The sequence below is a fragment of the Elephas maximus genome, chromosome 22, assembly GCF_024166365.1.
Source record: "Elephas maximus indicus isolate mEleMax1 chromosome 22, mEleMax1 primary haplotype, whole genome shotgun sequence".
Lineage (NCBI taxonomy): Eukaryota > Metazoa > Chordata > Mammalia > Proboscidea > Elephantidae > Elephas > Elephas maximus.
The window spans coordinates 69,844,257-69,867,811 of record NC_064840.1 but is presented as its reverse complement, the minus strand read 5'-3'; the positions used below and the strand labels follow the sequence as shown (position 1 = coordinate 69,867,811).

The window sequence follows — 23,555 nt, the reverse complement described above, 5'->3', positions numbered from 1 at the left end:
CCAAACCCAACATAAACATTCACGTACAGGTTTTTGTGTGAATGTGTTTTTATTCACTTGGGCAAATACCTAGGAATAGGACTGCTGCATCGTGTTATAAGTTTATAAGAAGCTGCCAAGTTGTTTTCCCAACAGCAATGCATGGAAGTTCAGTTGTTCCACGTCCTCATCAGTCTTGGTATTTTCAGTTTTAAAGATTTTAGTCATTCTAATAGGTGAAACCTGCTGGCAAAGCGGTTAAGAGCTACGGCTGCTAAGCAAAAGCTCAGCAGTTCGAATCCACAGGTGCTCCTTGAAACCCTATGGGGCAGTTCTACTCTGTCCCATAGGGTCGCTATGAGTCGGAATCAACTTGACGGCAGTGCCAAAAAAAAAAAAAACTAGGTGTGTAGTGGTCTCTCATTTCAGTTTAATTTGCACTTCCCTAATTTTTTTTTGGTTTTTAATGACCAAACGTGTTGAGCATCTTTTCACATGCTTATTTGCCATTCGTGTATCTTCTTTGCTAAAGTATCTGTTCAAATCTCCAGCCCATTTTTAAATGGGATTGCTTTCTTATTATTCACTTTCGAACATTCCTAAGACATTCTTTTCTTTAATTTTCAAAATCAAAATAAGTATTTTTTAAATTAGAAATGTGGTATGTGCTCGTTAAAGAAAATCAGACAGCACAAAAAAGTCTAAAGAAAATAAAAGCAAAATTAGAGGCCCTTACTCTGAATCTTTTAATCACAACAAGATGAATGCTCAGGACACCAAGAGACGGGTCAAACGCAGATTTTCCTGAGAACGCCAAACATCAGTCTGCTGTTACCCACTGCATCTAGCCCTCTACTCTAGGTGGCATTTCTTCTGACATCGAGGACCTCCAAACTGGTGTGGCCATTGGTCAGAGGATGAACATAGGACCCACTACCAAGCTCTACTTTCATGACCAAGACCCTGTTCCAAAATGAGGATGTGATCTTTCCATTTTAATATCTTCTCCCAGACACAGATGACAACAAACAGAACTCTTGTAGCTCACATAAGGCTGTGAGATGGTGAAATCCAATCACAACTTAGTTACCTCATCTAGAAACTGAAGAAAGAATCCTTCTCTGTTCTCTGAGAAAACTGTTTGACACTAGGCAAGCACTCTTTCTTGACAAAGATTTCTCACAAAATTCTACAATAATCCTCATGCATTCTCTTTCCTTGACTTTATACATATGCACATTTATACACACATACCTGTTACTGTCGAGTTGATTTCGACTCATAGCGACCCCATAGGACAGAGCAGACCTGCCCCATCCTTTGATCTCTTTCTTTGGAGCTTTGAAAAGCACCTTAAATATTAGTAATGCTAACTATAATTAATTTAAAAGCCTTCAATAATCACGAGCAATCTTCTTGCCATTCTTCATTTCTTTCTTGATAATTCAATAAAAACCCATTAGGCAGGCCCAAGCTGGGAGGGTGATTGGAGCCTACGCAAGGAAGATGGACAAGCAAGATAATGGCCTGATGGCCATTAGAAGAATACATACAGGGGAACTGAGCAGCAAGTAAATTTACTGATGATAATGAGACCCAGGTTTCCCACTGTTGGATAAGGGAATCACAAACACGGAAAAGTAAAAAACTAGAATGAGCTTTGTGCATTGGATTGGAATTACAGGGATTGGTGTGACATAATCATTTGTCATGTAAATACAGAAAAAAATACATACATATGCAAAAGTATGTGTGTGTACATATGTAAGTATATACATCATATGTATGTGTTCGCTTGTATATATGTATATTTCCTACCTCTGTTCCCTAAGAGGGCCTGCTGCAATGAACACACCTAGTGCCTGGACCTTAGTATGTAAATACCGTTCTCCACTGAAAGGGCTCCTTGTAGAAATGCCTGGTTCCAGGTCTGAGGAACGGAAAGTACAAGAGAAGTTGGGAACATTTTGCTGTACCAGAAAGTAGGAAGTGCTCGTGGGCTGTTGGGGAAATATCAAAAGGACACAGGAGTGAGTGGGGTCTCACTGGCCAAATCTGGGACAATTTGAGTATAAAAATAAATAATGATAGTAACAGATTATATTCCATCGATTAAAATTGTTGTTATTGGTAGATGCCATTGAGTTGGTTCTGACTCTTAGCGACCTTACATACAACAGAAGGAAACACTGCCCAGTCCTGTGCCATCCTCACAACCGTCACTCTGCTTGAGCCCATTGTTGCAGCCACTATGTCAATCCATTGAATAAGATGGGAATACATAAATCTATACTGGTGGAGAGGGATAAATAAATTAATATATGGAGAGATGAAAGCTCTTCTGCAGAGTGAAATGTCAACAAATAAATGTAGAAAGAGTGATGAAATTGTAAAATCTCAACAGCAACAAGTTTTTGGTTAATCTACATAGTAATAATTAATTCAGGCATGAAGCATCAGTTGAAGCTAAAACTGGAAGGTGACAGTAGCAAGAGGCACAGGATGTTCACACAGCCTTAAAGTACCTCCCCACAAAATACTTATTAATTTCGAAAGGAAAAAGTAACTTTACCATCAGACACTATTAACATCATTTTGGGACAAATGACATCAAGTACCACCTGATGGGACTGCAGTAAGATGAAGACAGCATCACTTCTGTGATATTCCTGCCAAAATGCATACATAACCTTAATCGAATCCCGAGACACATCCAACCGAGGGATGTTCTACAAAACAACTGAGGAACTCTTCCGGATTGAAGGAAACTGAAGAGGCATAACAACCAAGTACAATGTGTGATCTTGGACTGGGTCCTTTGGCTACATAGGACATTATTGGAACAGGAGACAAAACTTGATGGTGTCCCTGGGTGAATAGTATATGGGAGCCCTAGTAGTGGTCCAGCAATTTTTCTGTAAGTTTGAAATTACTCAAAATTAAATGTAAAAAGAAAAAATTCTCAAGCAGAGGAAAGCGGAGAGAGTCAGACGTGGGGAACAGGACAGAACACTCAAAAGACCTCCTCTTTGTTTTAAAAATGATGACAGAAAAGCCTCTGAACTAAAGGAGAAAAGAAGGTGCGAATGCCTATAAAATACAATGAATTTTTATTAATTAGTAAACATATAACAGAAATAGGTCAATCCGGAAAGGCAGTAGGCTGCTAAGGTTAATGTGATTACGGATTGTCATTTTCTCACAAACAACTACATGGTGAAAAGCAAGCGTTTAAAGTAAAGACAATCACACACAGTTCAAAACTCTATAAACAATATAGTGCCATGGGGCTCAAGCAGGAGGATACTCTCGGATTGGGTTTCAGTACCTAAATTTAACCATGTGGAGCTTTTTTAAAGGGTCATCCTACTCAACCTTTTCAAATAAAAAATATACCTTTTAATAGAAAAACTGTATTTCATCATAAAGATGTAAGGAAGCACACCATGCCTGTCTTAGTTATCTAGTGCTGCTATACCAGAAATACCACAAGTGGGTGGCTTTAACAAAGGGAAATTAATTTTCTCACAGTTTAAAAAACCAATTGCCATTGAGTCAATTCTGATGCATAGTGACCCTACAGGACAGAGTAGAACTGCCCCACAGGGTTTCCAAGGAGTGGCTGGTGAATTCAAACTGCCGACCTGTTGGTTAGTAGCCGAGTTCTTAACCACTGAGCTACCAGGGCTCCTTCTCACAGTTTAGGAGGGTAGAAGGCCGAATGCAGAGCACTGGCTCTAGGGGAAGGCTTTCTCCCTCTGTTGGCTCAGGAGAAAGGTCCTTGTCTCTTCAACTTCCGCTTCCTGGTTCCTTGGAGATCTCCATGTGTCTTGGCATCTATCTTACTCCATCTCTGCTGGCTTGCTTGTCCTAATCTGCTCTTTTTATATCTTGTAAGAGATTGACTCAACACGCACCCTACACTAATCCTGCCTCATTAATATAACAAAGATAACCCATTCCCATATGTGATTATAACCACAATCATAGAGGTTAGGTTTTATAACACATAGTTTTGAGGAAATAATTCAATCCATAATGGGCATGTCAGCTGAGGCTATGACACTATTTGGCCTAAAAAAAGTCAATAATAATAAAAAAAAAGCCAATGAACATACTAGCAAAATTCACACACTTGTTCTCATTTTTTAAAAAGTTGGCAAAGACGTGGATTTGAAACTATTTAAAGGTATTCATTCTACAAATACTTATCGATTATGTGCCAGGCACACGGTCTAAGTGAGTGAATAATTTTCTTATGTTAATGATGGAAATTAAACTTTGGTTACCATTCCAGTGGCAATATGAGGCATACCTGAGCGTACACAATACCCAAAATATTAGTTGTTTCAGGACATTTTTTAGATCAACTAAGGCACTTTATGAAGTATGTGTGTCAAAACGTCACGCCATGGATTTAACTGTTTTAGGTAATTATATCAGAATCAAATCAAACAGAGTCAGAATGTTTAGAGGTGTTGTAGAATATGAGGTTATTCTGCTTGAGAAGGACAACGTGCTTGGTAAAGCAGAGGGTCAGCAAAAAAGAGGAAAACCCTCAACGAGATGGACTGACATAGAGCCTGCAACAATGGACTCAAGCATAGCAACGATTGTGAAGATGGCTCAGGACCGGGCAGTGTCAAGTTCTGTTGTACATATGGTCACCATGAGTTGGAATCAACTCGATGGCACCTAACAACAACAGCAACGTGCTTGATAAAAAAGTGGGGGAAGTAGGTGGGAAAGTCTTACAGTGGTTGAGAGTACAGGAAGAGAGTGACAAAGAGTACAATGAACGGCATGAGAAGACCCGGAGAAATAGAGAACTAAATGGAAACCTGATCACATCACTGGTCTGCTCAAAATCCTGCAAATGCCAAGAATGATACCGTTGGTTGTCTACCCAACAGTTATTTACTTTTACCTTTTTTTCCCTGAAGATACAAGCCATCTCCTATTACAGAGGGTAAAAATATCAGACACTCACTTTCCCAGCATTCAGTACAGTGAAAGGTTCCATGTGATCTGGTTCTGGCCAATAAGAGATGCGGAATCTGCTACAGCCTTCTGGAAAAACTTTCCTCCCTGAAAACAGAGACTCTGCCTACCTTTCCTAGGCCATTGAACATAACTGTGTGAGGATGTGATGCTTGGGATTGCTGCAGCCATCTTGGGACTAGAAGGAGAGATATCACGGGGCCATGAGAAGAGCCACCACACACACTGAGAATGGCAGAATGGAAAGACTAACATAAGAAAAGCATTCATTCACTTAGATTATATACCTGGCACATAATAAATATTTGTAGAATGAATACCTTTAAATAAATAGTCTGAAATCCACATTTTTACCACCTTTTTAAAAAATGAGATCAAGTATACAAATTTTGCTAGTATCTTCATTGACTTTTAAAGCAAATAGTGACATAGCCTCAGGTGACATGCCCATTATGGAGTGAATTGTGTCTCCCACGAAGTCTCATTACGTGGAATTTAAAATTGTTTTCCTTGTTTAAGTCACTTTAAGTCGTTTTATTTTGTTACTCGCAGCTGAAAGCATTCTACAGAATACAGTTAATGATTGCCTTAAAGTGCAAACTACTTTCTAAAATTTAGAAAACCCTTGTCATGTGCTGCTGAGTTGATTCCGACTCAGGACAACCTTAAAGGACAGAGCAGAACTGCTCCCTAGGATTCCCTAGTCCGTAATCTTTACAGGAGCAGATCACAAGGTCTTTTCTCCAGTGGAGCCACTGGTGGGTTCAAATCTTTAGGTTAGCAACCGAGCACTTAACCATTGCATCGCCAGGGCTCCTTACACTCTTAATAATCTAACCTTTTTTTCCCTTTAACTTCTCCAAGCTCATCTCTTACTGCTTTTCCATTTGTACTCTTTTCAGTTCTCCAGCAAAAAGTCCTCTCTCCTCCAGTTTAGTTTCTGACTGAAACCCTCACCAGTCTTATCACTCCTATTTTACCTGGCCTCCACCGCTGCCATCCTTTAGGGCTCAGTGAAATGTCACTTCCTTCTGGAAACCTCTACTGGCCACGCGGTGTGTGTATTTACCAACTCCCTAGAATTTTCCCATGACTCCATAGTCACAGCACATATTACACTTCATTGTAACTGCTTGACATTCTATCGGTCAAAGCAGTTACAGGTTCAGCTCAGATTCAAGGAGAGGGAACCCAGCTCCAACTGTTAGTATAAGGTAGACATTTACAGACAGGTAAAATTATTGGGGCCATTTTTGAAAACTAGCTACCACCATCCAGCATGTGGCTATAACTCATGTACCTCCCATGTGGAAAACATACTTATCTCCTCTCTCTCTTTTTTTTTTTTAAATAATTTTTATTGTGCTTTAAGTGAAAGTTTACAAATCAAGTCAGTCTGTCACATATAAGCTTATATACACCTTACTACATACTCCCATTTACTCTCCCCCTCATGAGTCAGCCCGCTCCCTCCTTCCAGTCTCTCCTTCCGTGACCGTTTTGGCAGTTTCTAACCCTCTCTACCCCCCCATCTCCCCTCCAGACAGGAGATGCCAATACAGTCTCAAGTGTCCACCTGATACAAGCAGCTCACTCTTCATCAGCATCTCTCTCCAACCCATTTTCCAGTCCCTTCCATGTCTGATGAGTAGTCTTCAGGAATGGTTCCTGTCCTGGGCCAACAGACGGTTTGGGGACCATGACCGCCGGGATTCTTCTAGTCTCAGTCAGACCATTAAGTCTGGTCTTTTTATGAGAATTTGGGGTCTGCATCCCACTGATCTCCTGCTCCCTCAGGGGTTCTCTGTTGTGCTCCCTGTCAGGGCAGTCATCGGTTGTGGCCGGGCACCATCTAGTTCTTCTGGTTTCAGGATGATGTAAGTCTCTGGTTCATGTGGCCCTTTCTGTCTCAGGCTCATAGTTATCGTGTGACCTTGGTGTTCTTCATTCTCCTTTGATCCAGGTGGGTTGAGACCAATTGATGCATCTTAGATGGCCGCTTGTTAGCATTTAAGACCCTAGACGCCACAGTTCAAAGTGGGATGCAGAATGTTTTCATAATAGAATTTATTTTGCCAATTGACTTAGAAGTCCCCTTAAGCCATAGTCCCCAAACCCCCACCCTTGCTCCGCTGACTTTCGGAGCATTCAGTTTATCCCCGAAACTTCTTTGCTTTTGGTCCAGTCCAGTTGATCTGACCTTCCGTGTATTGAGTATTGTCCTTCCCTTCACCTAAAGCAGTTCTTATCTACTAACTAATCAGTAAATAACCCTCTCCCACCCTCCCTCCCTCCCTCCCCCCTCTTGTAACCACAAAAGAATGTGTTCTTCTCAGTTTATACTATTTCTCAAGAACTTATAATAGTGGTCTTATACAGTATTTGTCCTTTTGCATCTAATTTCACTCAGCGTAATGCCTTCCAGGTTCCTCCATGTTATGAAATGTTTCACAGATTCATCAGTGTTCTTTATCGATGTGTAGTATTCCATTGTGTGAATGTACCATAATTTATTTAACCATTCATCTGTTGATGGACACCTTGGTTGCTTCCAGCTTTTTGCTATTGTAAACAGTGCTGCAATAAACATGGGTGTGCATATATCTGTTCGTGTAAAGGCTCTTATTTCTCTAGGGTATATTCCGAGGAGTGGGACTTCTGGGTTGTATAGTAGTTCTATTTCTAACTTTTTAAGAAAATGCCAGATAGATTTCTAAAGTGGTTGTACCATTTTACATTCCCAGTATAAGAGTTCCAATTTCTCCGCAGTCCCTCCAACATTTATTATTTTGTGTTTTTTGGATTAATGCCAGCCTTGTTGGAGTGAGATGGAATCTCATCGTAGTTTTAATTTGCATTTCTCTAATGGCTAATGATCGAGAGTATTTTCTCATATGTCTGTTAGCTGCCTGAATATCTTCTTTAGTGAAGTGCATGTTCATATCCTTTGCCCACTTTTTGATTGGGTTGTTTGTCTTTTTGTGGTTGAGTTTTAACAGAATCATATAGATTTTAGAGATCAGGCGCTGGTCAGAGATGTCATAGATGAAAATTTTTTCCCAATCTGTAGATGGTCTTTTTACTCTTTTGGTGAAGTCTTTAGATGAGCATAGGCGTTTGATGTTTAGGAGCTCCCAGTTATCTGGTTTCTCTTCATCATTTTTGTTAATGTTTTGTATTCTGTTTATGCCTTGTATTCGGGCTCCTCACGTTGTCCCTATTTTTTCTTCCATGATCTTTATCGTTTTAGTTTTTATGTTTAGGTCTTTGATCCATTTGGAGTTAGTTTTTGTGCATGGTGTGAGGTATGGGTCCTGTTTCATTTTTTTTGCAAATGGATATCCAGTTATGCCAGCACCCTGTTAAAAAGACTATCTTTTCCCCAATTAACTGACACTGGGCCTTTGTCAAATATCAGCTGCTCATATGTGGATGGATTTATATCTAGGTTCTCAATTCTGTTCCATTGGTCTATGTGCCTGTTGTTATACCAGTACCAGGCTGTTTTGACTACTGTGGCTGTATAATAGGTTCTAAAATCAGGTAGAGTGAGGCCTCCCACTTTCTTCTTCTTTTTCAGTAATGCTTTACTTATCCGGGGCTTCTTTCCCTTCCATATGAAGTTGGTGATTTGTTTCTCCATCACTTTAAAAAATGTCATTGGAATTTGGATCGGAAGTTCATTGTATGTATAGAGGCCTTTTGGTAGAATAGACATTTTTACTATGTTAAGTGTTCCTATCCATGAGCAAGGTATGTTTTTCCACTTATGTAGGTCCCTTTTAGTTTCTTGCACTAGTACTTTGTAGTTTTCTTTGTATAGGTCTTTTACATCTTTGGTAAGATTTATTCATAAGTATTTTATCTTCTTGGGGGCTACTGTGAATGGTATTGATTTGGTGATTTCCTCTTCGATGTTCTTTTTGTTGATGTAGAGGAATCCAAGTGATTTTTCTATGTTTATCTTGTAACCTGAGACTCTGCGAACTCTTCTATTAGTTTCAGTAGTATACTGGAGGATTCCATAGGGTTTTCTGTGTATAAGATCATGTCATCTGCAAATAGAGATAATTTTACTTTTTCCTTGCCAATCTGGGTGCCCTTTATTTCTTTGTCTAGCCTAATTGCTCTGGCTAGGACCTCTAGCACAATGTTGAATAAGAGCGGTGATAAAGGGCATCCTTGTCTGGTTCCCGTTCTCAAGGGAAATGCTTTCAGGCTCTCTCCATTTAGAATGATGTTGGCTGTTGGCTTTGTATATAGATGCCCTTTATTATGTTGAGGAATTTTCCTTCAATTCCTATTTTGCTGAGAGTTTTTATCATGAATGGGTGTTGGACTTTGTCGAATGCCTTTTCTGCATCAATTGATAAGATCATGTGGTTTTTGTCTTTTGTTTTATTTATATGGTGGATTACATTAATGCTTTTTCTAATATTAAACCAGCCTTGCATACCTGGTATAGATCCCACTTGGTCATGGTGGATTATTTTTTTGATATGTTGTTGAATTCTATTGGCTAGAATTTTGTTGAGAATTTTTGCATCTAATGTTCATGAGGGGTATAGGTCTGTAATTTTCTTTTTTTGTGATGTCTTTACCTGGTTTTGGTATCAGGGATATGGTGGCTTCATAGAATGAGTTAGGTAGTATTCCATCATTTTCTATGCTTTGAAATACCTTTAGTAGTAGTGGTGTCAACTCTTTGAAAGTTTGGTAGAACTCTGCAGTGAAGCCATCCGGCCCAGGGCTTTTTTTTGTTGGGAGTTTTTTGATTACCTTTTCAATCTCTTTTTTTTGTTATGGTTCTATTTAGTTGTTCTACTTCTGATTGTGTTAGTTTAGGTAGGTAGTGTTTTTCTAGGAATTCATCCACTTCTCCTAGGTTTGCAAATTTGTTAGAGTACAATTTTCATAATAATCTGATATGATTCTTTTAATTTCAGTTGGGTCTGTTGTGATGTGGCCCATCTCGTTTCTTATTCGGGTTATTTGTTTCCTTTCCTGTATTTCTTTAGTCAGTCTAGCCAATGGTTTATCAATTTTGTTAATTTTTTCAAAGAACCAGCTTTTGGCTTTGTTAATTCTTTCAATTGTTTTTCTGTTCTCTATTTCATTTAGTCCAGCTCTAATTTTTATTATTTGTTTTCTTCTGGTGGCTGATGGAGTCTTTTGTTGCTCACTTTCTATTTGTTCAAGTTGTAGGGATAGTTCTCTGGTTTTGGCTCTTTCTTCTTTATGCACGTGTGCATATAAATTGACCTCTGAGCACTGTTTTTGCTGTGTCTCAGAGGTTTTGATAGGAAGTGTTTTCATTCTTGTTGCATTCTATGAATTTCTTTATTCCCTCCTTAATGTCTTCTATAACCCAGTCTTTTTTGAGCAGGGTATTGTTCAGTTTCCAAGTATTTGATTTTTTTCCCTGATTTTTCTCTTATTGATTTCTACTTTTATGGTCTTGTGGTCTGAGAAGATGCTTTGTAATATTTCAATGTTTTGGATTCTGCAAAGGTTTGTTTTATGACCTAATATGTGATCTATTCTAGAGAATGTTCCATGTGCACTAGAAAAAAATATATACTTTGCAGCTGTTGGGTGGAGTGTTCTGTATAGGTCTATGAGGTCAAGTTGGTTGATTGTAGCAATTAGGTCTTCCGTGTCTCTGCTGAGCTTCTTACTGGAAGTCCTATCCTTCTCTGAAAGTGGTGTGTTGAAGTCTCCTACTATAATTGTGGAGGTGTCTATCTCACTTTTCAGTTCTGTTAAGGTTTGATTTATGTATCTTGCAGCCCTGTCATTGGGTGCATAAATATTTAATATGGTTATATCTTCCTGGTCAATTGTCCCTTTAATTATTATGTAGTGTCCTTCTTTATCCTTTGTGGTGGATTTAACTTTGAAGTCTATTTTATCAGAAGTTAATATTGCTACTCCTGCTCTTTTTTGATTGTTGTTTGCTTGATATATTTTTTTTCATTCTTTGAGTTTTAGTTTGTGTCTCTGAGTCCAAGGTGTGTCTCTTGTAGGCAGCATATAGATGGATCATGTTTCTTTATCCAGTCTGAGACTCTCTGTCTCTTTATTGGTGCATTTAGTCCATTTACATTAAGTGTAATTATAGATAAGTATATATATATAAATTTTTTTTATATGTTTAGTGCTGTCACTTTGATGCCTTTTTATGTGTGTTGTTGACAATTTCATTTTTCCACTTACTTTTTTGTGCTGAGACTTTTTCTTTGTAAATTGTGTGTTCCTCATTTTCATAGTAGTTGAATTTTTGTTTGCTGAGTTGTTATGTTTTTCTTGGTTTTTATTTTGAGTTATGGAATTGTTAGTCCTCTTTGTGGTTACCTTAATATTTACCCCTATTTTTCTAAGTAAAAAACCTAACTTGTATCTTCCTATATTGCCTTGTTTTCCTCTCTATATGGCAGTTCTATGTCTCCTGTATTTAGTCCCTCTTTTTGATTATTGTGATCTTTTACATAATGACTTCAATGATTCCCTGTTTTGAGCATTTTTTTTCTTTTTAAAATTAATCTTGATTTGTTTTTGTGATTTCCTTATTTGAGTTGATATCAGGATGTTCTGTTCTGTTCTGTGACCTACCTGATGTTATTGATTTTCTGACCAAACAATTTCCTTTAGTATTTCTTGTAGCTTTGGTTTGGTTTTTGCAAATTCTCTAAGCTTGTGTTTATCTGTAAATGTTTTAATTTTGCCTTCATATTTGAGAGTTTTGCTGGATATATGATCCTTGGCTGGCAGTTTTTCTCCTTCAGTGCTCTGTATATGTCATCCCATTGCCTTCTTGCCTGCATGGTTTCTGCTGAGTAGTCTGAACTTATTGATTCTCCTTTGTAGGAGACCTTTCTTTTATCCCTGGCTGCTTTTAAAATTTTCTCTTTATCTTTGGTTTTGGCAAGTTTGATGATAATATGTCTTGGTGATTTTCTTTTTGGATCAATTTTATATGGGGTTCGATGAGCATCTTGGATAGATATCCTTTCATCTTCCATGATGTCAGGGAAGTTTCCTGCCAACAGATCTTCAGCTATTCTCTCTGTATTTTCTGTTATCCCTCCCTGTTCTGAAACTCCAATCACATGCAAGTTATTCTTTTTGATAGAGTCCCACATGATTCTTAGGGTTTCTTCATTTTTTTAAATTCTTTTATCTGATTTTTCTTCAACTATATTGGTGTCAATTGCCTTATCCTCCGCCTCCCCCACTCTGCATTCCGACTGCTCGATTCTGCTCCTCTGACTTCCTATTGAGTTGTCTAATTCTGTAATTTTACTGTTAGTCTTTTGGATTTCTGAATGCTGTCTCTCTATGGATTCTTGCAGGTTATTAATTTTTCCACTATGTTCTTGAATAATCTTTTTGATTTCTTCAACTGCTTTATCAGTGTGTTCCTTGGCTTTTTCTGAAGATTGCCTTATTTCATTTTTGAGGTCATCCCTGATGTCTTGAAGCATTCTGCATATTAGGTTTTTATATTCTGCATCTGGCAATTCCAGGGTTGTATCTTCATTTGGGAAAGATTTTTATTCTTTAATTTGGGGAGTTGTAGAAGCAATCATGGTCTGCTTCTTTATGTGGTTTGATATCGACTGCTGTCTGAGCCATCTATAAGATATCGTAATGATTTATTTTATATTTGCTCACTGAGTCTCATCTTGTTTTGTTTTCTTTCAATAAACGTAGATGGGCTACTAGATTGCACTGTCTTGATTGTTGTAGCCTTTGAATCACTTATGTCCTTTTACCAGCTGGTTTGGGCCGTTACCAGAAATATAAGCCTAAGAGCCCATTCACTATTCTTAAGTAGAATCTGATTTTGGGTCACCAAGTGTGTGGTGCAGACTGTCACCTGTCCATCTAGAGAAGTAGTGGTGATAGTTGTGTGCACCAGATTCTAGTAGCAGCAGGGGGTCACATTCCAGGGGGGACAGGATGCTGACAGGCTTCCCCCAAGTGTCAGTGAGGTAGATGTGTCTCTATTCCTAAAGCACTTTGGTGGGTGAGCTCTGCAGCTGTACCTTAGGCACCCAATGCACGTACCTCTACAGATTGGTAGATGTCACTATCCTCAGACCCCTATGGCAGGAGGTTAGGTGGTTTGGGTGGAGCTTTTTTTTCAGCCCTCAGTTCCCCGTTGTGGGTCAGTGAGGGCTGTGTTTAATAGGTAGAGATATCAGACCTGGGAAACTTGTCTTTCCAGTAATCTGCTAAAACAATTACAGTCAGATCACTATCAGAATTGCCTTTGCATTGTAATAGCCACCTTGTTCCCTGTAGGGATGAAAGCCCAAGACTGTGGATCTCATATGCTTGGCTGGAGCTGGTTCTGTATTTTTAGTCCGATTTCGGGAAGTCAGTGAAGGATTCTTGGTCCCTGGGTTTTTTGTAGCTGCTTCTCTCAGGCCAGGAGAATGGGTTAGGAAAAGACAAAACAAACAAACAAACAAACAAAACTGCAGAGCACTTCACTCTCTGGCCCAGGAAATTCCAATGCTAATGAAGCCACCTGGGAAGGGGAGGGGAAGGATCAGATAGATAGGGGAGAGTAGCACCCAGGAATACAGACAAAGTTACTTATCTTGCTTGGTGAGGACTGTTTTATCTGAGATTCCCGAGGGGGACGTTGACTGTGTGCACTGGCTGGGTAGAGATTGCCCCCGAGGGTCAGACCCGCGTCCTGTGCATGTGCTGTCTCAGAAGCCGTGGTCAGTTCCTCCGCTCCCAGTCCAAAGCCCAGTGCCAAGGTTCCCCGGCTGGGATGCCGCACCCCAGGCTCTAAAACCAGTCGCTGCCTCCCGGTGACTTCTCCTCCTGTCAGCCGTGTCGCTGTGCTGCCTGTATGCACTGACTGGGCTTCCCCTGAGGTCACTTCTGGGGGCTAGGGCTGCGTCCCGTGTTTGCGCCATGTCAGGATGCCGTGCTCAGCTCCCCTGCGCCCAGTCCAAAGCCCGGCGCCAAGGTTTTCTGACTGGGATGCTGGCTCCAGGCTCTGAAAACAGTCGCTGCTTCCCCGTGGTTGCTTGTTCTCTCATTAACCGCGTCCGTGTACAGCCTGCTTGTGCTGGCTGAGTCTCTACGGAGGTTACCCCAGGGGGCTGGGTTAGGGCTGTGTCCCGTGCCTGCCCCACCTCAGCAAGCCGCTATCAGCCCCGTCACTTGGTACCAGGGAACTGCAAGGGCTCAAGGCTGTGGAGCGGGTCGCGGGTTCCAGAAGCGGTCGCTGGTTCAGGGCGCAGCTTTTCGCTAACCTGTCACTCAGGTCAACTCTTTAGATCTGTGTTTGATGGTCAGAGTTCGTAGACTATCATGTATGTGATCAATTCACTTGTTTTTCCGAGTCTTTGTTGCAAGAGGGATCCGAGGTAGCATCTACCTAGTCAGCCATCTTGGCCCCGCCTTCTATCTCCTCTCTTAAGACCCCAAAATATCTCATCCTATTGCACATCAGCTCAACGTCTAGGTCAGGAATGAGCAAACCACAGTCTGAAGGCCAAATCTAGCCTGTGGCCAGTTTCTGAAAGGCCCCTCTGTTAAGAACGGTAGTTATATTTTTAAAGGGTTATAAAAAACAAAAACAAAGAATATGAAGACAGGGACCATATGTGACTCACAAAGCCTAAAATATTTACTATCTGGTCGATGGCAGTGCTTTTTTTTTTTGGCTGGTTTGGTCCTATATAGAAAAAGTGTGTCAATCCCTAGTCTAGGATATTGTCATCTAAGTCAGGTCCAAGTGTGGATGTGGCCATTCCTTTAGCAAGGCTCTTCAGACACAGTTCTCTTGATCTGAAGACCAGTTAACTAAAGAAACAAATTCTCCGTTCTCCACACACCCCATACCTAATGATAAAGCAAGGCCGGAAAATCTGTAATAGACATTTCTATGCAAAAAAGGGAGAAAATAGGAGGGGGCACAGCAGAAACTGGTCCATAGCAATTCTGACATCCAGCTAGTCAAAGGTAACCAGGTGCTTAGTGTAGCCACCCCCTGTGTGTCACTGGAGGCTTGTGTGTTGCTGTGATGTCGTACAGGTGTCAGTGGGGCTTCCAGACTAACACAGACTAGGAAGGAAGATCTGATGATCTGCTTCTGAAAAATCAGCCAATGAAACCCTATGGATCACAACAGTGTGATCCCATTGTGCATGGGTTGCCATGAGTTGGGTGCCAGCAAAACAGCAGCTAACAACAACAGCAATTAGGTCCGCTCCTGCTCTTTGGGAATGATTCTCAGTGGCTCCTGGCTCCATCTTCTGAGTCATCGTTCCTTTGTAACCTAATCTTGGAAGTGATAGCCCACCCTTTTGGACGCTCTATTCATTAAAAACAAGTCATTAGATCCAGCCCACACTTAAGGGGACAGGATTACCCAAGGGCTTGTATACCAGGAGGTAGAAATCACTGGGGGCCACAGTAGAGGCTGCCTACCAGAGGCACACCCTTGGCCTGAACTTAGGTAGGGCCACATTTTCCTGGTAGCACCTTGGATTTGACCTTTGGCCATAGGCTATTTCTTATTTCAAGAGTTTTGTGCCGATGGTGAGCTTTTATCTCACTTACTTTGGACATGTTAACAGAAGGGACCAGTCCCCGGAGAAGGACAACATGCTTGGTAAAGCAGACAGTCAGTGAAAAAGAGGAAGGCCCTCAATGAGGTGGACTGACACAGTGGGTTCAAACATAGCAACAATTTTGAGGATAGTGCAGGACAGGGCAATGTTTCATTCTGTTGTACATAGGGTCACCATGAGTCGGAACCAACTGGACGGCACCTAACAACATTAGCCAGGAATGAGAAATAGATTTATTGCAAGTCCCGGCTTCTTTATATTTCTACTAAATTCTGATTGAAAATAGAAGTTTCTTTTCTTTTTTAAAAAACTCATCTCTCTTCTTTTACATTATATCATAATAAACCATTTGGCTCTTTCAACATTCCGTCCAGAAATTTACTTAGCCTGTTCCACATGTTATTAGGCACCTTCTCTACCTTTCATGTAGCTCCAGGCTACAGTTTGACTAATTGTCCTCCCAATACATAAATTGGGTCCCCTTTTCTCCAGACTCCGATAACAATATTCTCACTGTCCTTCGAGCCTTCACTAACATACTCCTCAAGGCTCGTCTAGCTTCCATCATCCATGTGATCCCAAAGCCACTGCCAAATGTTTTAGGTTTCTGTTATAGCAGGATCCCACTTCCAGGTACCAAATTATGTTTCAGTTATATACTGCTATATAACGAACCACCCTAAGGCTTAGTGGCTTAAAACAACAGCATTCACTTTTTTGGTAACCATTTTGCAATTCGGGCAGGGCTCAGTGAAGACAGCTCATCTCCCTTCCACACGGCGTCGGCTGGGGTAGCTGAACTAAGGCTAAGAACATCCACTTCTGAGACAGCTCACTCACAAGGCCAGCAAATTGGTGCTGGCTGTCCACTGAGAGCTCAGCTGGGGCTGTAAGCCAGGGACCTTGATTCTCCTCCATGTGGGCGTCTCCATGTGGCTGCTAGAGTTTCCTCAAATGATTAGAGGGAAGTGATTGGATCTGAGAACTACTTGGGAGGTAAGATCAGGGGGAGACAGTGATGGCCTGGAGGTGAGTGGTGTGAGGGAGGGAGAGGTGTGAGGATGGCAAAAATCAGCAAAGCACATCCTCTGGCCTCAGGACCTTTTTGGTACAGCATAGGATACAGAAGTTAACAATCACAACACATGTGGTAGATACGCAGCCTTCTACCTCAGAGCTAACACAGGTACAAAAACCCATGCCGCACAAATAGCCTCGGAATAGACCTTTAATGTCTGCAATTCTCAGAGACAAACACGTAAGACATAATTACAGGTTTGCATTTCTTAAAGCAAGCCTCCAAATGAACACTGCCAGAGAAACAGAGATGAGTAATAAAAAATACAGGTGTGTACAGTATTTCCCTTTCAATCTAGCATGTCGCTTTGTAGGCCAGACAGCTGTGCGGTAGGGTGGTGGGCAGGGGAAGAAGCAGATGTTACTTGGTCATTAGCCCAATTTTTCCAGGATATAAAATCCCTTCGTTGTCTTATAATTATATTTATGTGTCTGGAAACTATTGCTACTGAGGCGATCTCATGTTTGAAACTTTTCTTCTTTGAAGTAGTGAACAGGTCATAAAGACCATTTATATCCTGACATTTTCCTCCACGCTGTCAAACTCTTTCCCCTCACTCCCAAAGTTTTATAAATAGCAAGAGTCTGTTTACAGATTCTCATTGGGTTTTGTTTGGTAATACGTTACTCTATCATTCTTCTAAATAAGTCTAAACCATGCTTTATGGAAAGGATAAAAAACCGGAATCCCTCTTTTCCTGGCATATAATTCCATCCGTACGTGCTCTTCCGAAAACATCTTCAATTTCACTCTCATCATTGACGGTAATATTCTAGGTCTCCCTGCTTGATTGCAAACTACCTGATGTATCAGAAGGAACCCCGGTGGGGCAATGGATTGCTCGGCTGCTAATAAAAATGACAGTGGTTTGAAACCACCAGCCACACCCCAGGAGAAAGATGTGGCAGTCTGCTTTCTTAAATATTTACACTCTTGGAAACTCTATGGGCAGTTCTACCCTGTCCTTTAGGGTCGCTATGAGTCAAGATCTAATCCATGGCAGTGGGTAACCTGGTGTATCAATTGTTGTTGTTGTTAGGTGCCATTGAGTTGGTTCCGACTCATGGCGACGCTACGTACAACAGAATGGAACACTGTCCGGTCCGGGGCCATTCTATTGTCCAGACTTTGCAAGCATATGAGATCGAAAATACTATGGCTTGGGTCAAGCACACCTTAGTGGCATCTCAAAGGGACATCTGTGCTTTTTAACACTTTAAAAGGTCTTTTACAACAGATTTGCCCAATGAAATACCTTGTTGATTTCTTGACTGCTGCTTCCATGGGCGTTGATGGTGAATCCAAGTAAAACAAAATCCTTGACAACTTCAATCTTTTCTCCGTTTATCATGATGTTGCTCATTGGGCCAGTTGTGAGGATTCTTGTTTTCTTTATGTTGAGGTGTAATCCATACTGAAGGCTGTGGGCTTTGATCTTCATCAGTAAGTGCTTCAAGTCCTCTTCACTTTAAGCAAGCAAGGTTGCATCATCTGTGTGTATTGCAGGTTGTTAATTAGTCTTCCTCCAATCCTGATGCCCCGTTCTTCTTCACACAATCCGGCTTCTTGAATTATCTGCTCAGCATACAGACTGAATAAATACGGTGAGAGGATACAACACTGAGGTGTGTGTCAGAATGTATCAATATAGTGCCGTGATTTTATTTTTTCTTTCTTGAAATCTCGTTAGGTGCCCCACTGTGTACAAGGTCTCTATCTAGAGTCTGCCCCTTGGAACAAAATAATGAGTAGAAATCACTGCCATGACGTTATGGGGGCTCTCCAATCTCAGATGTCCCCACTAATTTGGTCCTTCCTGCCGGATCTTGGAAGGATCTAATTCATTCAGACTAGAGAATCAATAACTGATGACTTAATGTGTTAATTCATTAAAAATTAACTATTGAGTGCTTACTATGTGTTCAGGAGTCCTGGTGTTGCTACGGTTAAGCTCTCAGCTGCTAAGCAAAAGGTTGGCAGTTCGAACCCACCAGAAGCCCTGCGAGAGAAAATGTGGAGATGTAGAGATTACAACCTTGTAAACCCTATGGAGCAGTTCTACTCCGTCCTATAGGATCTCTATGAGTTGGAATCGACTCTACGGCAACAGGCTTGGTTGTTTTTGGACAACGTGTTTGGCACTGTCTAGATATTGGGAATGCAACATTGAACAATCTAGACAAAGATCCTCTCATGAAACCTATTCTTGTTTTTTATCCCGGAGGTTTTTGACTTTTAACAGTAGACAAAGTCCTGGCTTGGCTGAAAGACAAAAGAATCAGGTTCTACTCTGAGAATGAAGCTACATTTCCCTGTGTAGGAGGACGTGAGGTTTTCCCAGCATCCTGAACTCACACAACGTATTCCACCTACTCATCAGTGGGGTCTGACTGGAACCATCAATGACTACATCAACTGTCACTTTTCTTGAGCGTTTGCCAGGCTCCAACAAGACAATCCCCTTCTGTGGAGTGTCCTCAGTAACAGGCAGGAATAGCCAAGGAGGACAAAGTTCTGCCATTATTGACCATCTCTGGGGCCCAAGACCACCACACAATCATTGCTCAGGAAGACATTGCCCCCTTGTGGTCACCTCTAACCTTTATAACTGAGGGAGAAGCTGGCAGTGGAAAGAGCTCCCAATTAAGACAAATGAATAATCAAAACAAGGACAAGTGAGTTACCAAGTTTTAGGAACAAAATAACCCTTGTCCTTCTCAGCTTCTTTAATTGTAGTTTCAATAAACTCTTGGTTTAGTTTCATCCAGGATTCACTTTTGTTACCATAGAGAAATGATATTACGACAGCAATTAAAGAAAAACATTTTTTTTCTTACAGAAGACCTTATCCTTATCAAAATCTTCAGATCACCAAGTAAAACCCAATATGTAAGTCCAAGTATCACTACTGCTTTTCTCTTCATGGTATGCTTGAAGCAAGTATTTTCTACATTTAGACAATTAAACTGCTTTTGACAATTTAAACCAGAATTCTGCAATTACGTTGCTGTGGCGTTGTTTTGGGTATCTTGTCTCCACAACACCACTTTAAACTTCCCAAAGGCAGAGGCCTCATCTGCAAGCCCTACCACACTTGCAACAGCACGTAAACCAGTATACTAGGGTCCAGAATGTCCAGTGGGGGAGAAAGAGATAACGTTACAAAAGCAAATAAACAAAAAATAAGTGATTAGAAATTGTGATTTCTGCTGTGAAAGAACAGCATCATGTGAAAGAGAATTCCTAGCAGTGGCAAGCGGGGGGAACGTACCGATGTGGAGTTTTAAACTTATGTTTGCAGCAGTCAAGTTGGAAAGCTTAAAGGAGCCAGTATTGGAGAATCCCTCCAAGGCCCAGCAGAAATGGAACTTTTCTTAATAATCATGTTGGCTTCCATATATTGTGAACTTCGGCTGAGCAAGAATGGCTGTTGGGTGCTACATTTTTATCAATCTATCTTGTTACTGTTGGTTCTGATTCATGGCGACTCCATGTGTGTCAGAGAACAACTGCTCTACAGGGTTTTCAAGGGTGTGACCTTTTGGAAGCAGATTGCCAGGCCAGTCTTCCTTGGAGCCTCTGGGTAGGTTCCAACCACAGATGGCTAGTAGCCCAGCGCTAACCTTTTGTGCCACCCACGGGCCTCTCTATCAATCTATAATCTTCTTCAATTCGCATGACCCTGGGAGATAAGCATAGCTATTTCTACTTTACGGAGACTGAAACAGAAGCCATGCAGTCCTTCCAAGGTTGGTGTACAGTGAAGGGTTTTTTTTTTTCTTCTGCATGCTTCGAGCCATCTGAAGATCAGCTCTACTGACCTCAAGTTCTGCTTAGACTGAGGAATGTTCACTTGGCCAACAAATATTTATTAAGTGCCTACTATATACCAGGTAGTGTATTTAAATAGCCGTGGGATTAAAAAGATAAACAGGGCACGGTCTTTGTCTTCTTGGAAGAAACTCCGGGAAGAGTGAGGAAAACAGCCAGGTAAACAAATAATTCCAAAGAGCCTGATAAGGGCTGTGGGAGGTCTGAACAAGAGCTATGAGGAGCCCAGAGAGCAGCAGCCCGTGCAAGGAGGCTGGAGAGGCTTCGGTGGACCGGACGTTCGTGGTGGGCTTGAAACTGCGCTTTAAAAAGCCGGTTGGGAGCAGGCTGCCCCAGGGTGTCTCTCCAGTTCCTTCAGGCCGTCATTTCAAACTGCTGGCTGAAGGGAAGAACTGTGCCTAAACGAGTAGTAAAAGAGGGTAGACTCAGGGACAGGGGTGCAAATCCCTCGCGGAAAGCCAGCAAGCTAAAGTAGCACACCCCAGTTCCCGCTCTCCGCACTGGCAGGGCCTGTTTCCCCGAAGCCCCTCTCCAAGCTCACGCGCACGGACACGCGAGTTCGCAACTCGGACCCCGCTCGGCCGTGGGGCGCAGCGGAGCCCGTGAGCCCGCGGCGCTGACCTTCCCCCCCTCCGGTGCCTTCGCCCTCGGACCTACCGCGAAGTCGCGGGCTGGGGTCGGCCGCTCCCGCCCGCCGCACGCCGCCCCTCCCCGGCGCGCGCCATCCGGCCGCCCGGCAGCCGCCCTCGGTGCAGCCCCTCCTCCCGCGGGGGGCTCCGTCGTCCCGGTCCCGTCCCTCAGGGCTGAAGCCCGCAGCCCACGTCCTGGGAGGGCGGAGGGAGGAGGAGGGGAGAGGAGGGCAGAGGGGAGGGAGGAAGGCGAGAGAAAGGAGGCTGCTCCGATCGCGTCCGCCCAGAGCCAGCCAGCAGCGCGCACTCGGCGGCTCTCCGGCCCCTGCGCCCCAGCCGCCCCGAGCCCGCGCCCGGCGCCCGCACCAGCTGCTCCTCTCGGGCGCCCCTCGCGCTCCCCGCTCCAGCGCCCGCAGGCTCGGCAGCGCGGCCCCGGCCCCAACTCCAGCCCCAGGCTTTCCTCCTTCCTTCCCTCGCGCCCGCCGGCCCGCCCTCCAGGTCTCACTCCCGGGTCCCGATTGTCTCCGTTCCCTTCTCAGTCCGCCCTTGCCCTCGCCCTGCCCGGTCTCTCCCTCGCACTTCCTGAGTCGCCGGCCGCCGCAGCCTCGCCGCGCCGCGGGAGCCCGCGCAGCCGCTGCCCCAGCTCCAGCCTCCGCAGCCGGCGGCGCCCCACCCGAGGGAGCCCCGGTGCCCCGGGAAGGGAAGAGTGGGCGAGCGCGCCCTCGCCCAGCCCCGCGCCCCAGCCCCGCCCGGGAAGAAAGGACCGGGAAGATGAACAACGGCAGCAAAGCCGAGAAGGAGAACACCCCGAGCGAGGCCAACCTTCAGGAGGAAGAGGTACCGAGTGGCCCGGAGCGGTGGTGGGTGCGACCGGGGGCGCGAGCCGCTGGCTTTCTCCAAAGTGCCGGGAGGGAGAAGCCGGCGGGGCGCGGGCGCTTGTCCCGGGGCGACGGGCTGGGTGCCCCTGGAGGTTTGAAATATTGTCCTTGCCCCAAGACACAACCCCACAATTTGGCCCCGGGAGGGTGTATCTTTGGAGTGTGTTTTTGTGTGTCCACGCGCGTCTGCGTGCCTAAAATTGCGTAACTTTGAGGACTTCTCGGAGACTTCTCTAAGTATAATGATCAGCTTTGTTTGCTTGGGATTTTAAAAGAGGAATTGAGAGGTGACTCCTGGGTGACCTCAGATTATTAGGACCCGCAGGGTCAGGGTTTAGTTCTGCGTTTGAGATTGGAAGTTATAGTGTGTGGGTGTTGTAAGAAAGGCGGGGACAAGTTCTCGTTAAAAGATACCTTCTGTCCCCCGCCCCCCTCCCTTTCGGTGTTAAAAGTTCTTGGTGAAAAATCTTTCAAGCGGAGGCATTTTGGTTGAATAGATAACTCATTAGCCTCATTCTTTGATGAGTCAAAGACCCCGAACCTGGGCAGTTAGCTTTTGCAAATTTAGGGACGATGGAGATGTGGGAAGACGAATAAAAGGGTTAAAAACCTAACAGTTCACCAAATGACCCTTGAGGCTATTTCTGAACATAAATTTTAAGTGATTTGTCGGTAGTAACGGTAGAACTTTGCGGCTGCGAAGCGTTCCTTTGGTGGAAACAACAAAGCTCAGTAAATGTAGGGAGGGACTCAAACTTTTCAGGATTTTGTATATAGGATATTTGTGGTACCCTATTAAATAGCTCCGTTCAGGCAGGTACAGAATCTAGGATGCAAAGAATAGTATTTTTCTCTTACTTTTTAAGATCTCAATCGCCTGAATTCTTAAACATTTTAAGAGTTTGTGCAAATGCTAGAAAGTATGTGTCTAGATCTGACCTAGATACCATTGTTAGGTCTTGCATCCTAATGTATAAGGTGAATACAGTGGTAAGCCAATTCAGAGTGATTCAGAAACTGAGATTATTATTGTAATACTGTGTGTGCAAACAAATTCAGATAGTGAAACCAAACGTGGGGGAATTCATTAATACACACAAGCCAGCTGGATATTGTCTGTCTGTTATATGGGAACCACTTCAACGTGGAAGATAGAGAACTAAGACAATGTAAAATGATGGAAAATAAATGTAGGATTCTCCTCTTTAACGTTTGTATGATAGTGCAACCTAGGTGAATTGTGGTGAGATGAAAATTGCCTTTTCACTTGAGGAAATTATCTATTTTATGATGAAGTATTATTTTGAAAAGTTTTCTTCGCATGTTTTATTACAAGCGAAGTAATACTACTGATATTTCTTTACTTTTTCAAAGAGCTGGAAATTTGAATCGCAAGTTCCACTTTTTTTTTTTTTTTTTTACTGGTTGCTTTGCTATTTATTTCCCTATCACTTAAGTAAAATTTAAAAAATGATGGCAAGTTTGTATTTTTAAGGAATGCAATGTGTTTAATCCGCTTAACACACCAAGACAATCATTGCTTTCGTTAGATATTTGT

The 23,555-nt window shown here is 42.6% G+C and overlaps 1 protein-coding gene and 1 long non-coding RNA gene across 8 annotated transcripts in view; one reads left to right on the top strand and one right to left on the bottom strand.

Moving 5' to 3' along the window:
- Positions 1-7,288: 7,288 nt before the first annotated feature.
- Positions 7,289-22,282, bottom strand: LOC126066000 (uncharacterized). Its single transcript, XR_007514980.1, has 3 exons — positions 21,942-22,282; positions 21,148-21,314; positions 7,289-20,888 (listed from the first exon to the last, which is right to left on the bottom strand). It is a non-coding gene; the product is annotated as an uncharacterized LOC126066000 (long non-coding RNA).
- RBPMS (RNA binding protein, mRNA processing factor) overlaps positions 21,345-23,555 on the top strand; it is a 203,792-nt gene continuing 201,581 nt past the window's right edge. For 3 of the 7 annotated variants that reach the window (XR_007514978.1, XR_007514977.1, XM_049866748.1), the window contains exon 1: positions 21,345-21,956. Coding sequence is in view for 4 of the 7 variants with exons in the window: in XM_049866748.1 (XP_049722705.1) it covers positions 21,891-21,956 (66 nt within the window). In the remaining 3 variants the exon portion in view is untranslated. The remainder of the gene's footprint in view (positions 21,957-23,555) is intronic. The other 4 variants (XR_007514979.1, XM_049866746.1, XM_049866749.1 and 1 more) reach the window with 4 other exon arrangements.